Here is a 14,357-nt window from a genome sequence, read left to right on the forward strand (position 1 = left end):
CCCTAAGCTAGAAGATCGTTGGGTACAGCCGGGACCAGCTGCTTCGAAAGCATCACCAAACCAGGGATTCAAGCTTCAGGAGGCTAATTTGCATATTCCAGGTGCCTTCTGGGAGAAGCGAAGTCTCCCTAAGCTAGAAGATCGTTGGGTACAGCCGGGACCAGCTGCTTCGAAAGCATCACCAAACCAGGGATTCAAGCTTCAGGAGGCTAATTTGCATATTCCAGGTGCCTTCTGGGAGAAGCGAAGTCTCCCTAAGCTAGAAGATCGTTGGGTACAGCCGGGACCAGCTGCTTCGAAAGCATCACCAAACCAGGGATTCAAGCTTCAGGAGGCTAATTTGCATATTCCAGGTGCCTTCTGGGAGAAGCGAAGTCTCCCTAAGCTAGAAGATCGTTGGGTACAGCCGGGACCAGCTGCTTCGAAAGCATCACCAAACCAGGGATTCAAGCTTCAGGAGGCTAATTTGCATATTCCAGGTGCCTTCTGGGAGAAGCGAAGTCTCCCTAAGCTAGAAGATCGTTGGGTACAGCCGGGACCAGCTGCTTCGAAAGCATCACCAAACCAGGGATTCAAGCTTCAGGAGGCTAATTTGCATATTCCAGGTGCCTTCTGGGAGAAGCGAAGTCTCCCTAAGCTAGAAGATCGTTGGGTACAGCCGGGACCAGCTGCTTCGAAAGCATCACCAAACCAGGGATTCAAGCTTCAGGAGGCTAATTTGCATATTCCAGGTGCCTTCTGGGAGAAGCGAAGTCTCCCTAAGCTAGAAGATCGTTGGGTACAGCCGGGACCAGCTGCTTCGAAAGCATCACCAAACCAGGGATTCAAGCTTCAGGAGGCTAATTTGCATATTCCAGGTGCCTTCTGGGAGAAGCGAAGTCTCCCTAAGCTAGAAGATCGTTGGGTACAGCCGGGACCAGCTGCTTCGAAAGCATCACCAAACCAGGGATTCAAGCTTCAGGAGGCTAATTTGCATATTCCAGGTGCCTTCTGGGAGAAGCGAAGTCTCCCTAAGCTAGAAGATCGTTGGGTACAGCCGGGACCAGCTGCTTCGAAAGCATCACCAAACCAGGGATTCAAGCTTCAGGAGGCTAATTTGCATATTCCAGGTGCCTTCTGGGAGAAGCGAAGTCTCCCTAAGCTAGAAGATCGTTGGGTACAGCCGGGACCAGCTGCTTCGAAAGCATCACCAAACCAGGGATTCAAGCTTCAGGAGGCTAATTTGCATATTCCAGGTGCCTTCTGGGAGAAGCGAAGTCTCCCTAAGCTAGAAGATCGTTGGGTACAGCCGGGACCAGCTGCTTCGAAAGCATCACCAAACCAGGGATTCAAGCTTCAGGAGGCTAATTTGCATATTCCAGGTGCCTTCTGGGAGAAGCGAAGTCTCCCTAAGCTAGAAGATCGTTGGGTACAGCCGGGACCAGCTGCTTCGAAAGCATCACCAAACCAGGGATTCAAGCTTCAGGAGGCTAATTTGCATATTCCAGGTGCCTTCTGGGAGAAGCGAAGTCTCCCTAAGCTAGAAGATCGTTGGGTACAGCCGGGACCAGCTGCTTCGAAAGCATCACCAAACCAGGGATTCAAGCTTCAGGAGGCTAATTTGCATATTCCAGGTGCCTTCTGGGAGAAGCGAAGTCTCCCTAAGCTAGAAGATCGTTGGGTACAGCCGGGACCAGCTGCTTCGAAAGCATCACCAAACCAGGGATTCAAGCTTCAGGAGGCTAATTTGCATATTCCAGGTGCCTTCTGGGAGAAGCGAAGTCTCCCTAAGCTAGAAGATCGTTGGGTACAGCCGGGACCAGCTGCTTCGAAAGCATCACCAAACCAGGGATTCAAGCTTCAGGAGGCTAATTTGCATATTCCAGGTGCCTTCTGGGAGAAGCGAAGTCTCCCTAAGCTAGAAGATCGTTGGGTACAGCCGGGACCAGCTGCTTCGAAAGCATCACCAAACCAGGGATTCAAGCTTCAGGAGGCTAATTTGCATATTCCAGGTGCCTTCTGGGAGAAGCGAAGTCTCCCTAAGCTAGAAGATCGTTGGGTACAGCCGGGACCAGCTGCTTCGAAAGCGTCACCAAACCAGGGATTCAAGCTTCAGGAGGCTAATTTGCATATTCCAGGTGCCTTCTGGGAGAAGCGAAGTCTCCCTAAGCTAGAAGATCGTTGGGTACAGCCGGGACCAGCTGCTTCGAAAGCATCACCAAACCAGGGATTCAAGCTTCAGGAGGCTAATTTGCATATTCCAGGTGCCTTCTGGGAGAAGCGAAGTCTCCCTAAGCTAGAAGATCGTTGGGTACAGCCGGGACCAGCTGCTTCGAAAGCATCACCAAACCAGGGATTCAAGCTTCAGGAGGCTAATTTGCATATTCCAGGTGCCTTCTGGGAGAAGCGAAGTCTCCCTAAGCTAGAAGATCGTTGGGTACAGCCGGGACCAGCTGCTTCGAAAGCATCACCAAACCAGGGATTCAAGCTTCAGGAGGCTAATTTGCATATTCCAGGTGCCTTCTGGGAGAAGCGAAGTCTCCCTAAGCTAGAAGATCGTTGGGTACAGCCGGGACCAGCTGCTTCGAAAGCATCACCAAACCAGGGATTCAAGCTTCAGGAGGCTAATTTGCATATTCCAGGTGCCTTCTGGGAGAAGCGAAGTCTCCCTAAGCTAGAAGATCGTTGGGTACAGCCGGGACCAGCTGCTTCGAAAGCATCACCAAACCAGGGATTCAAGCTTCAGGAGGCTAATTTGCATATTCCAGGTGCCTTCTGGGAGAAGCGAAGTCTCCCTAAGCTAGAAGATCGTTGGGTACAGCCGGGACCAGCTGCTTCGAAAGCATCACCAAACCAGGGATTCAAGCTTCAGGAGGCTAATTTGCATATTCCAGGTGCCTTCTGGGAGAAGCGAAGTCTCCCTAAGCTAGAAGATCGTTGGGTACAGCCGGGACCAGCTGCTTCGAAAGCATCACCAAACCAGGGATTCAAGCTTCAGGAGGCTAATTTGCATATTCCAGGTGCCTTCTGGGAGAAGCGAAGTCTCCCTAAGCTAGAAGATCGTTGGGTACAGCCGGGACCAGCTGCTTCGAAAGCATCACCAAACCGCGCGCCTTACGGCGCGCGAATTTTTGCCTGTAGGACATTATTGCAAGAGAGCTTGGCTGAGTAGATTACACAAGAAGGAAAACACACAGCAAGTCAGCAGGATCTAGGAGCAACATGGCAGATGTGACAACCTACATGGTGAGCTGCAGCATGTGCTACATGTTCACAGATCGACCAGAAGAAGAATCAAATTTCACCTGTCAGAAGTGTAGACTAGTGGCCCTTTTAGAAGAAAAGGTGCGGGGTCTGGAAGAAAGAATAGCAACTTTGAAACTCATCAAAGAGAATGAAGACTTTCTAGACAGAACAGAAGCATCTCTACTGGTCACAGAAGGTGCAAAAAGTGTCAGAGAACCTCCAAAAGCAGATGAGTGGAAGCATGTGACCAAAAGAAGCAAGAAGACCATGGAGAAATCACCAACCACACAACTGAAGAACCGATATCAAATCTTTGTAGAGGATGAAGATGGCACACCTAAGGATGAAGCAATACCAGCAAGCAAAAAAGAAAAGGGCACACAGCAACAAGTGACAGCAAAAAGTACAGCCAAGAAGCAACGAAGAGTGGTGGTGGTGGGAGACTCACTACTGAGAGGCACCGAAGCAGCCATCTGCAGACCGGACATAACTGCAAGAGAAGTATGCTGCCTTCCAGGTGCGATGATCAAGGATGTGACCGATAGGATACCAAAGCTCTTCAGCTCCAAGGACGTCCACCCATTTCTTCTGATACATGTTGGCACCAATGACACGGCAAGGAAGGACCTACCGACAATCTGCAAAGACTTTGAAGAGTTGGGGAAGAAAGTAAAGGAACTGGATGCACAGGTAGTTTTTTCTTCTATCCTTCCAGTAGACGGGCATGGCACCAGGAGATGGAACAGGATCCTTGATGCAAACAACTGGCTAAGACGATGGTGCAGACAACAAGGATTTGGATTCCTGGACCACGGTGTGAATTACTGGTATGATGGACTCCTCGCCAGAGACGGACTACACCTCAACAAACCTGGGAAACACACATTCGCCAGAAGACTCGCTACACTCATCAGGAGGGCGTTAAACTAGAAGAAGAGGGGACGGGAAGAAAAACATTAGACTTGAACAAAGGAAATCCAGGAAAACATACTCAGAAGGGAGGTAAGAACATTTCTAAAACAATCCACAGCGAGGAGATTGGAACAAAACAAAATCCTCTAAACTGCATGCTCGCAAACGCCAGAAGCCTGACAAACAAGATGGAAGAACTAGAAGCAGAAATATCTACAGGTAACTTTGACATAGTGGGAATAACCGAGACATGGTTAGATGAAAGCTATGACTGGGCAGTTAACTTACAGGGTTACAGTCTGTTTAGAAAGGATCGTAAAAATCGGAGAGGAGGAGGGGTTTGTCTCTATGTAAAGTCTTGTCTAAAGTCCACTTTAAGGGAGGATATTAGCGAAGGGAATGAGGATGTCGAGTCCATATGGGTTGAAATTCATGGAGGGAAAAATGGTAACAAAATTCTTATTGGGGTCTGTTACAAACCCCCAAATATAACAGAAAGCATGGAAAGTCTACTTCTAAAGCAGATAGATGAAGCTGCAACCCATAATGAGGTCCTGGTTATGGGGGACTTTAACTACCCGGATATTAACTGGGAAACAGAAACCTGTGAAACCCATAAAGGCAACAGGTTTCTGCTAATAACCAAGAAAAATTATCTTTCACAATTGGTGCAGAATCCAACCAGAGGAGCAGCACTTTTAGACCTAATACTATCTAATAGACCTGACAGAATAACAAATCTGCAGGTGGTTGGGCATTTAGGAAATAGCGACCACAATATTGTGCAGTTTCACCTGTCTTTCACTAGGGGGACTTGTCAGGGAGTCACAAAAACACTGAACTTTAGGAAGGCAAAGTTTGAACAGCTTAGAGATGCCCTTAATCTGGTAGACTGGGACAATATCCTCAGAAATAAGAATACAGATAATAAATGGGAAATGTTTAAGAACATCCTAAATAGGCAGTGTAAGCGGTTTATACCTTGTGGGAATAAAAGGACTAGAAATAGGAAAAACCCAATGTGGCTAAACAAAGAAGTAAGACAGGCAATTAACAGTAAAAAGAAAGCATTTGCACTACTAAAGCAGGATGGCACCATTGAAGCTCTAAAAAACTATAGGGAGAAAAATACTTTATCTAAAAAACTAATTAAAGCTGCCAAAAAGGAAACAGAGAAGCACATTGCTAAGGAGAGTAAAACTAATCCCAAACTGTTCTTCAACTATATCAATAGTAAAAGAATAAAAACTGAAAATGTAGGCCCCTTAAAAAATAGTGAGGAAAGAATGGTTGTAGATGACGAGGAAAAAGCTAACATATTAAACACCTTCTTCTCCACGGTATTCACGGTGGAAAATGAAATGCTAGGTGAAATCCCAAGAAACAATGAAAACCCTATATTAAGGGTCACCAATCTAACCCAAGAAGAGGTGCGAAACCGGCTAAATAAGATTAAAATAGATAAATCTCCGGGTCCGGATGGCATACACCCACGAGTACTAAGAGAACTAAGTAATGTAATAGATAAACCATTATTTCTTATTTTTAGTGACTCTATAGCGACAGGGTCTGTTCCGCAGGACTGGCGCATAGCAAATGTGGTGCCAATATTCAAAAAGGGCTCTAAAAGTGAACCTGGAAATTATAGGCCAGTAAGTCTAACCTCTATTGTTGGTAAAATATTTGAAGGGTTTCTGAGGGATGTTATTCTGGATTATCTCAATGAGAATAACTGTTTAACTCCATATCAGCATGGGTTTATGAGAAATCGCTCCTGTCAAACCAATCTAATCAGTTTTTATGAAGAGGTAAGCTATAGGCTGGACCACGGTGAGTCATTGGACGTGGTATATCTCGATTTTTCCAAAGCGTTTGATACCGTGCCGCACAAGAGGTTGGTACACAAAATGAGAATGCTTGGTCTGGGGGAAAATGTGTGTAAATGGGTTAGTAACTGGCTTAGTGATAGAAAGCAGAGGGTGGTTATAAATGGTATAGTCTCTAACTGGGTCGCTGTGACCAGTGGGGTACCGCAGGGGTCAGTATTGGGACCTGTTCTCTTCAACATATTCATTAATGATCTGGTAGAAGGTTTACACAGTAAAATATCGATATTTGCAGATGATACAAAACTATGTAAAGCAGTTAATACAAGAGAAGATAGTATTCTGCTACAGATGGATCTGGATAAGTTGGAAACTTGGGCTGAAAGGTGGCAGATGAGGTTTAACAATGATAAATGTAAGGTTATACACATGGGAAGAGGGAATCAATATCACCATTACACACTGAACGGGAAACCACTGGGTAAATCTGACAGGGAGAAGGACTTGGGGATCCTAGTTAATGATAAACTTACCTGGAGCAGCCAGTGCCAGGCAGCAGCTGCCAAGGCAAACAGGATCATGGGGTGCATTAAAAGAGGTCTGGATACACATGATGAGAGCATTATACTGCCTCTGTACAAATCCCTAGTTAGACCGCACATGGAGTACTGTGTCCAGTTTTGGGCACCGGTGCTCAGGAAGGATATAATGGAACTAGAGAGAGTACAAAGGAGGGCAACAAAATTAATAAAGGGGATGGGAGAACTACAATACCCAGATAGATTAGCGAAATTAGGATTATTTAGTCTAGAAAAAAGACGACTGAGGGGCGATCTAATAACCATGTATAAGTATATAAGGGGACAATACAAATATCTCGCTGAGGATCTGTTTATACCAAGGAAGGTGACGGGCACAAGGGGGCATTCTTTGCGTCTGGAGGAGAGAAGGTTTTTCCACCAACATAGAAGAGGATTCTTTACTGTTAGGGCAGTGAGAATCTGGAATTGCTTGCCTGAGGAGGTGGTGATGGCGAACTCAGTCGAGGGGTTCAAGAGAGGCCTGGATGTCTTCCTGGAGCAGAACAATATTGTATCATACAATTATTAGGTTCTGTAGAAGGACGTAGATCTGGGGATTTATTATGATGGAATATAGGCTGAACTGGATGGACAAATGTCTTTTTTCGGCCTTACTAACTATGTTACTATGTATGTTACTATGACATATGGAGGGGATTACATGGAGGATGACCGGAGATTGGGAAGAGTAACGATGGACATATGGAGGGGATTACATGGTGGATGACCGGAGATTGGGAAGAGTAAAGATGGACATATGGAGGGGATTACATGGAGGATGACCGGAGATTGGAGAGAGTAATGATGGACATATGGAGGGGATTACATGGAGGATGACCGGAGATTGGGAAGAGTAATGATGGACATATGGAGGGGATTACATGGTGGATGACCGGAGATTGGAGAGAGTAATGATGGATATATGAAGGGGATTACATGGTGGATGACTGGAGATTGGAGAGAGTAATGATGGACATATGGAGGGGATTACATGGAGGATGACCGGAGATTGGGAAGAGTAACGATGGATATATGGAGGGGATTACATGGAGGATGACCGGAGATTGGAGAGAGTAATGATGGATATATGGAGGGGATTACATGGTGGATGACCGGAGATTGGAGAGAGTAATGATGGACATATGGAGGGGATTACATGGTGGATGACTGGAGATTGGGAAGAGTAATGATGGATATATGGAGGGGATTACATGGAGGATGACCGGAGATTGGAGAGAGTAATGATGGACATATGGAGGGGATTACATGGTGGATGACCGGAGATTGGGAAGAGTAACGATGGACATATGGAGGGGATTACATGGTGGATGACTGGAGATTGGAGAGAGTAATGATGGACATATGGAGGGGATTACATGGAGGATGACCGGAGATTGGGAAGAGTAACGATGGACATATGGAGGGGATTATATGGAGGATGACTGGAGATTGGAGAGAGTAATGATGGACATATGGAGGGGATTACATGGTGGATGACTGGAGATTGGAGAGAGTAATGATGGACATATGGAGGGGATTACATGGAGGATGACCGGAGATTGGGAAGAGTAACGATGGACATATGGAGGGGATTACATGGTGGATGACTGGAGATTGGAGAGAGTAATGATGGACATATGGAGGGGATTACATGGAGGATGACCGGAGATTGGGAAGAGTAACGATGGACATATGGAGGGGATTATATGGAGGATGACTGGAGATTGGAGAGAGTAATGATGGACATATGGAGGGGATTACATGGAGGATGACCGGAGATTGGGAAGAGTAACGATGGACATATGGAGGGGATTACATGGTGGATGACCGGAGATTGGGAAGAGTAAAGATGGACATATGGAGGGGATTACATGGTGGATGACTGGAGATTGGGAAGAGTAATGATGGACATATGGAGGGGATTACATGGAGGATGACCGGAGATTGGAGAGAGTAATGATGGACATATGGAGGGGATTACATGGAGGATGACCGGAGATTGGGAAGAGTAATGATGGACATATGGAGGGGATTACATGGTGGATGACCGGAGATTGGAGAGAGTAATGATGGATATATGAAGGGGATTACATGGTGGATGACTGGAGATTGGAGAGAGTAATGATGGACATATGGAGGGGATTACATGGAGGATGACCGGAGATTGGGAAGAGTAACGATGGACATATGGAGGGGATTATATGGAGGATGACAGGAGATTGGAGAGAGTAATGATGGACATATGGAGGGGATTACATGGAGGATGACCGGAGATTGGGAAGAGTAACGATGGACATATGGAGGGGATTATATGGAGGATGACAGGAGATTGGAGAGAGTAACGATGGACATATGGAGGGGATTATATGGTGGATGACTGGAGATTGGAGAGAGTAATGATGGACATATGGAGGGGATTACATGGTGGATGACCGGAGATTGGGAAGAGTAACGATGGACATATGGAGGGGATTATATGGTGGATGACCGGAGATTGGGAAGAGTAAAGATGGACATATGGAGGGGATTACATGGTGGATGACCGGAGATTGGGAAGAGTAACGATGGACATATGGAGGGGATTATATGGAGGATGACTGGAGATTGGAGAGAGTAATGATGGACATATGGAGGGGATTACATGGAGGATGACCGGAGATTGGGAAGAGTAACGATGGACATATGGAGGGGATTATATGGAGGATGACTGGAGATTGGAGAGAGTAATGATGGACATATGGAGGGGATTACATGGAGGATGACCGGAGATTGGGAAGAGTAACGATGGACATATGGAGGGGATTACATGGTGGATGACCGGAGATTGGGAAGAGTAAAGATGGACATATGGAGGGGATTACATGGTGGATGACTGGAGATTGGGAAGAGTAATGATGGACATATGGAGGGGATTACATGGAGGATGACCGGAGATTGGAGAGAGTAATGATGGACATATGGAGGGGATTACATGGAGGATGACCGGAGATTGGGAAGAGTAATGATGGACATATGGAGGGGATTACATGGTGGATGACCGGAGATTGGAGAGAGTAATGATGGATATATGAAGGGGATTACATGGTGGATGACTGGAGATTGGAGAGAGTAATGATGGACATATGGAGGGGATTACATGGAGGATGACCGGAGATTGGGAAGAGTAACGATGGACATATGGAGGGGATTATATGGAGGATGACAGGAGATTGGAGAGAGTAATGATGGAAATAGGAAAAACCCAATGTGGCTAAACAAAGAAGTAAGAGAGGCAATTAACAGTAAAAAGAAAGCATTTGCACTACTAAAGCAGGATGGCACCATTGAAGCTCTAAAAAACTATAGGGAGAAAAATACTTTATCTAAAAAACTAATTAAAGCTGCCAAAAAGGAAACAGAGAAGCACATTGCTAAGGAGAGTAAAACTAATCCCAAACTGTTCTTCAACTATATCAATAGTAAAAGAATAAAAACTGAAAATGTAGGCCCCTTAAAAAATAGTGAGGAAAGAATGGTTGTAGATGACGAGGAAAAAGCTAACATATTAAACACCTTCTTCTCCACGGTATTCACGGTGGAAAATGAAATGCTAGGTGAAATCCCAAGAAACAATGAAAACCCTATATTAAGGGTCACCAATCTAACCCAAGAAGAGGTGCGAAACCGGCTAAATAAGATTAAAATAGATAAATCTCCGGGTCCGGATGGCATACACCCACGAGTACTAAGAGAACTAAGTAATGTAATAGATAAACCATTATTTCTTATTTTTAGTGACTCTATAGCGACAGGGTCTGTTCCGCAGGACTGGCGCATAGCAAATGTGGTGCCAATATTCAAAAAGGGCTCTAAAAGTGAACCTGGAAATTATAGGCCAGTAAGTCTAACCTCTATTGTTGGTAAAATATTTGAAGGGTTTCTGAGGGATGTTATTCTGGATTATCTCAATGAGAATAACTGTTTAACTCCATATCAGCATGGGTTTATGAGAAATCGCTCCTGTCAAACCAATCTAATCAGTTTCTATGAAGAGGTAAGCTATAGGCTGGACCACGGTGAGTCATTGGACGTGGTATATCTCGATTTTTCCAAAGCGTTTGATACCGTGCCGCACAAGAGGTTGGTACACAAAATGAGAATGCTTGGTCTGGGGGAAAATGTGTGTAAATGGGTTAGTAACTGGCTTAGTGATAGAAAGCAGAGGGTGGTTATAAATGGTATAGTCTCTAACTGGGTCGCTGTGACCAGTGGGGTACCGCAGGGGTCAGTATTGGGACCTGTTCTCTTCAACATATTCATTAATGATCTGGTAGAAGGTTTACACAGTAAAATATCGATATTTGCAGATGATACAAAACTATGTAAAGCAGTTAATACAAGAGAAGATAGTATTCTGCTACAGATGGATCTGGATAAGTTGGAAACTTGGGCTGAAAGGTGGCAGATGAGGTTTAACAATGATAAATGTAAGGTTATACACATGGGAAGAAGGAATCAATATCACCATTACACACTGAACGGGAAACCACTGGGTAAATCTGACAGGGAGAAGGACTTGGGGATCCTAGTTAATGATAAACTTACCTGGAGCAGCCAGTGCCAGGCAGCAGCTGCCAAGGCAAACAGGATCATGGGGTGCATTAAAAGAGGTCTGGATACACATGATGAGAGCATTATACTGCCTCTGTACAAATCCCTAGTTAGACTGCACATGGAGTACTGTGTCCAGTTTTGGGCACCGGTGCTCAGGAAGGATATAATGGAACTAGAGAGAGTACAAAGGAGGGCAACAAAATTAATAAAGGGGATGGGAGAACTACAATACCCAGATAGATTAGCGAAATTAGGATTATTTAGTCTAGAAAAAAGACGACTGAGGGGCGATCTAATAACCATGTATAAGTATATAAGGGGACAATACAAATATCTCGCTGAGGATCTGTTTATACCAAGGAAGGTGACGGGCACAAGGGGGCATTCTTTGCGTCTGGAGGAGAGAAGGTTTTTCCACCAACATAGAAGAGGATTCTTTACTGTTAGGGCAGTGAGAATCTGGAATTGCTTGCCTGAGGAGGTGGTGATGGCGAACTCAGTCGAGGGGTTCAAGAGAGGCCTGGATGTCTTCCTGGAGCAGAACAATATTGTATCATACAATTATTAGGTTCTGTAGAAGGACGTAGATCTGGGTATTTATTATGATGGAATATAGGCTGAACTGGATGGACAAATGTCTTTTTTCGGCCTTACTAACTATGTTACTATGTTACTATGACATATGGAGGGGATTACATGGAGGATGACCGGAGATTGGGAAGAGTAACGATGGACATATGGAGGGGATTACATGATAGATGACCAGAGAAGTGTAGAATCTAGATGACTGGTAATGGTGCACACAGCATACATGGAGGAATCTGTGCTCTCCAATGTATCTGATCTCAATAACTCCTTGGTCTCCTCCCTGGATTACACTGCACTCTGATTTTGCATTTTTTTCTCTTGTTTCCTAAGATCATGCAGTCCGTTGCAGTGCAGCCCATACCAGTTGGTCAAGCCGTTTCGCTCACCTACATCAACCTAAATGAATGGAGCTCTGGGATCTGTGACTGTTGTCAGGACATGGGCATATGTAAGTTCCGTAAAATTATTCTCAGAGGTCCTCCATGTAAATAGTGGCTGGTTGGCTGGGCGCTGTGAGATTGGATGAAGGAGGAAGCCTTGTGGATTCTACATGAAGTGGGCGGCACTGATGCATGTTGGACGTCTGGTAGATTAGAGGGATCTCCATCTCTGGGTTCTGGGGCTCTCCCTGTGGGTGATGAGTGCCATGTTTGAGGCTGGACTCTGGGTAGGACTTGTGGTGAGAAGTCTGGTCTTTGAGAGAGTAATCTGTTTGTGGAGCATTATGGATGGTGAGTTCCTTTCCTGGGTAATATGTGAGGGCTCTGACTCTAGTTAGGGTTACGGAAACCATCTCTCTGAGCTGATATTATTCTTGAATGTCTGACAAAAAGTCTTTGGAACCATTTCCTTGTGGATTTCTTATTTTTTTGAGGCACCGTTTCTAGACGGTTGATTTCTTATGGTGGGTGAAATGTCTCTTTTCACTGCCCCATATACCTGAGACGATTGCAATGAATTTGTCTTCGTCCCCTTGCCTACAGGCTGCTGCGGTTTTTGGTGTTTGCCATGTTTCCAGTGTAAGACGGTCAGTGATTTTGGAGAATGTCTCTGTCTCCCACTCTTGGATCCTGGATCGTGCTGTGGTTATTTAGGGGCTAGCATAAACTGCCCCCCAATCTCCATGACCATGCGGGCTTCTATCAGAGAACGGTACCGGATCAGGGTGAGTATCCTCTGTGTCCTGGATGTGGAGAAGACCTGGTCTAGCCTTGATCTTGTGTCCACCAGCTGAGGTCTACATCTACATCTTCTGTTCCTGTTTAGGGCTCCATCTGCAGTGATTGCTGCATGCTGTACTGCTGTTTCTCCTGCTCCTGGTGCCAAATGGCTCGTGAGATCAAGAAGCACAAGCAGCCCGTCAACTTTGTGACAGCCCAGACGACAATAGTGACTGGACCGATGGCACCTCATCCCTACCAAGCATATCCTCCAACAACATATTAGATTGTCCAGTTCCATTAACGTCATGAATAACAATGTGGTCTTGTAAATTGATCAGTATGAATAACAATATGAGGAACATCTAGTTAAGAGCTTGCGTGTCATGTAGACCCCACTGATACTTGTAGTGTCTAGATAGATCTTGGAGGGTAACATCTTCTAAGACTGAGGTCTGTCCTCCAAACACGTGATTCCTCTATAGATAAGAAACCCAGAGCTTTGGTCTCCGCTGTTCCTTCTCAAGATGCTGCTCACGTCTCATTAATAAATTCATTTCTTTTTCTTGGAAAGTTATTTTCTCTACATCCAATCTTCTATTCAGTTGCACAATCCCTTCAGGCTGGAAGGTCTCGGTGCAGAGTGGCTGCAAGGGACAGATGCTGATAAACCAAGTAAGGCCAAGTAAGGCAATGTTCACACGTAAAAACCTGATCTCTTGGCAGTAAGAGGTTTTTCTGTAAGATCAGGGGGATTTTTGTTTGTTTTTTTGCTGCTTTTCTTGCTGCATTTTTCAGGATCCTACAGTTCAGCTTTGCTTTCACCGTACAAGGATGAACAATGCAAAGTGTTCGGCCACCAATACCAGACGCATGTGAACCCATGAAACATTTTTGGGTACAAGAGCAAATTGATCAAATTATTTAGTAGACAAAGATTTTTATATCTGAAAAAATTGTTTATTTTCACACATTGGTCAGGTATTGAGTTGGTAGGGCATTGTTTATTTTCACACATTGGTCGGGCATTGAGTTCGTAGGGCATTGTTTATTTTCACACATTGGTCAGGTATTGAGTTGGTAGGGCATTGTTTATTTTCACACATTGGTCAGGCATTGAGTTGGTAGGGCATTGTTTATTTTCACACATTGGCCGGGCATTGAGTTCGTAGGGCATTGTTTATTTTCACACATTGGTCAGGTATTGAGTTGGTAGGGCATTGTTTATTTTCACACATTGGTCAGGCATTGAGTTGGTAGGGCATTGTTTATTTTCACACATTGGTCGGGCATTGAGTTGGTAGGGCATTGTTTATTTTCACACATTGGTCGGGCATTGAGTTGGTAGGGCATTGTTTATTTTCACACATTGGTCGGGCATTGAGTTGGTAGGGCATTGTTTTCACACATTGGTCGGGCATTGAGTTGGTAGGGAATTGTTTATTTTCACACATTGGTCGGCATTGAGTTGG

General features: G+C 45.1%; 1 protein-coding gene across 7 annotated transcripts in view; it reads left to right on the forward strand.

Annotated features, from left to right (window-relative positions):
- LOC138677451 (thialysine N-epsilon-acetyltransferase-like) overlaps positions 1–13,462 on the forward strand; it is a 119,614-nt gene extending 106,152 nt beyond the window's left edge. For all 7 annotated transcript variants that reach the window (XM_069767598.1, XM_069767599.1, XM_069767600.1 and 4 more), the window contains exons 6-8: positions 12,056–12,173; positions 12,709–12,890; positions 12,992–13,462. In XM_069767598.1, coding sequence (XP_069623699.1) covers positions 12,056–12,173; positions 12,709–12,890; positions 12,992–13,171 — 480 coding nt within the window. In that variant the 3' untranslated portion in view covers positions 13,172–13,462. The remainder of the gene's footprint in view (positions 1–12,055; positions 12,174–12,708; positions 12,891–12,991) is intronic.
- The last annotated feature ends 895 nt before the right edge of the window (positions 13,463–14,357 follow it).

Source organism: Ranitomeya imitator, chromosome 4 (genome assembly GCF_032444005.1).
Source record: "Ranitomeya imitator isolate aRanImi1 chromosome 4, aRanImi1.pri, whole genome shotgun sequence".
Classification (NCBI taxonomy): domain Eukaryota; kingdom Metazoa; phylum Chordata; class Amphibia; order Anura; family Dendrobatidae; genus Ranitomeya; species Ranitomeya imitator.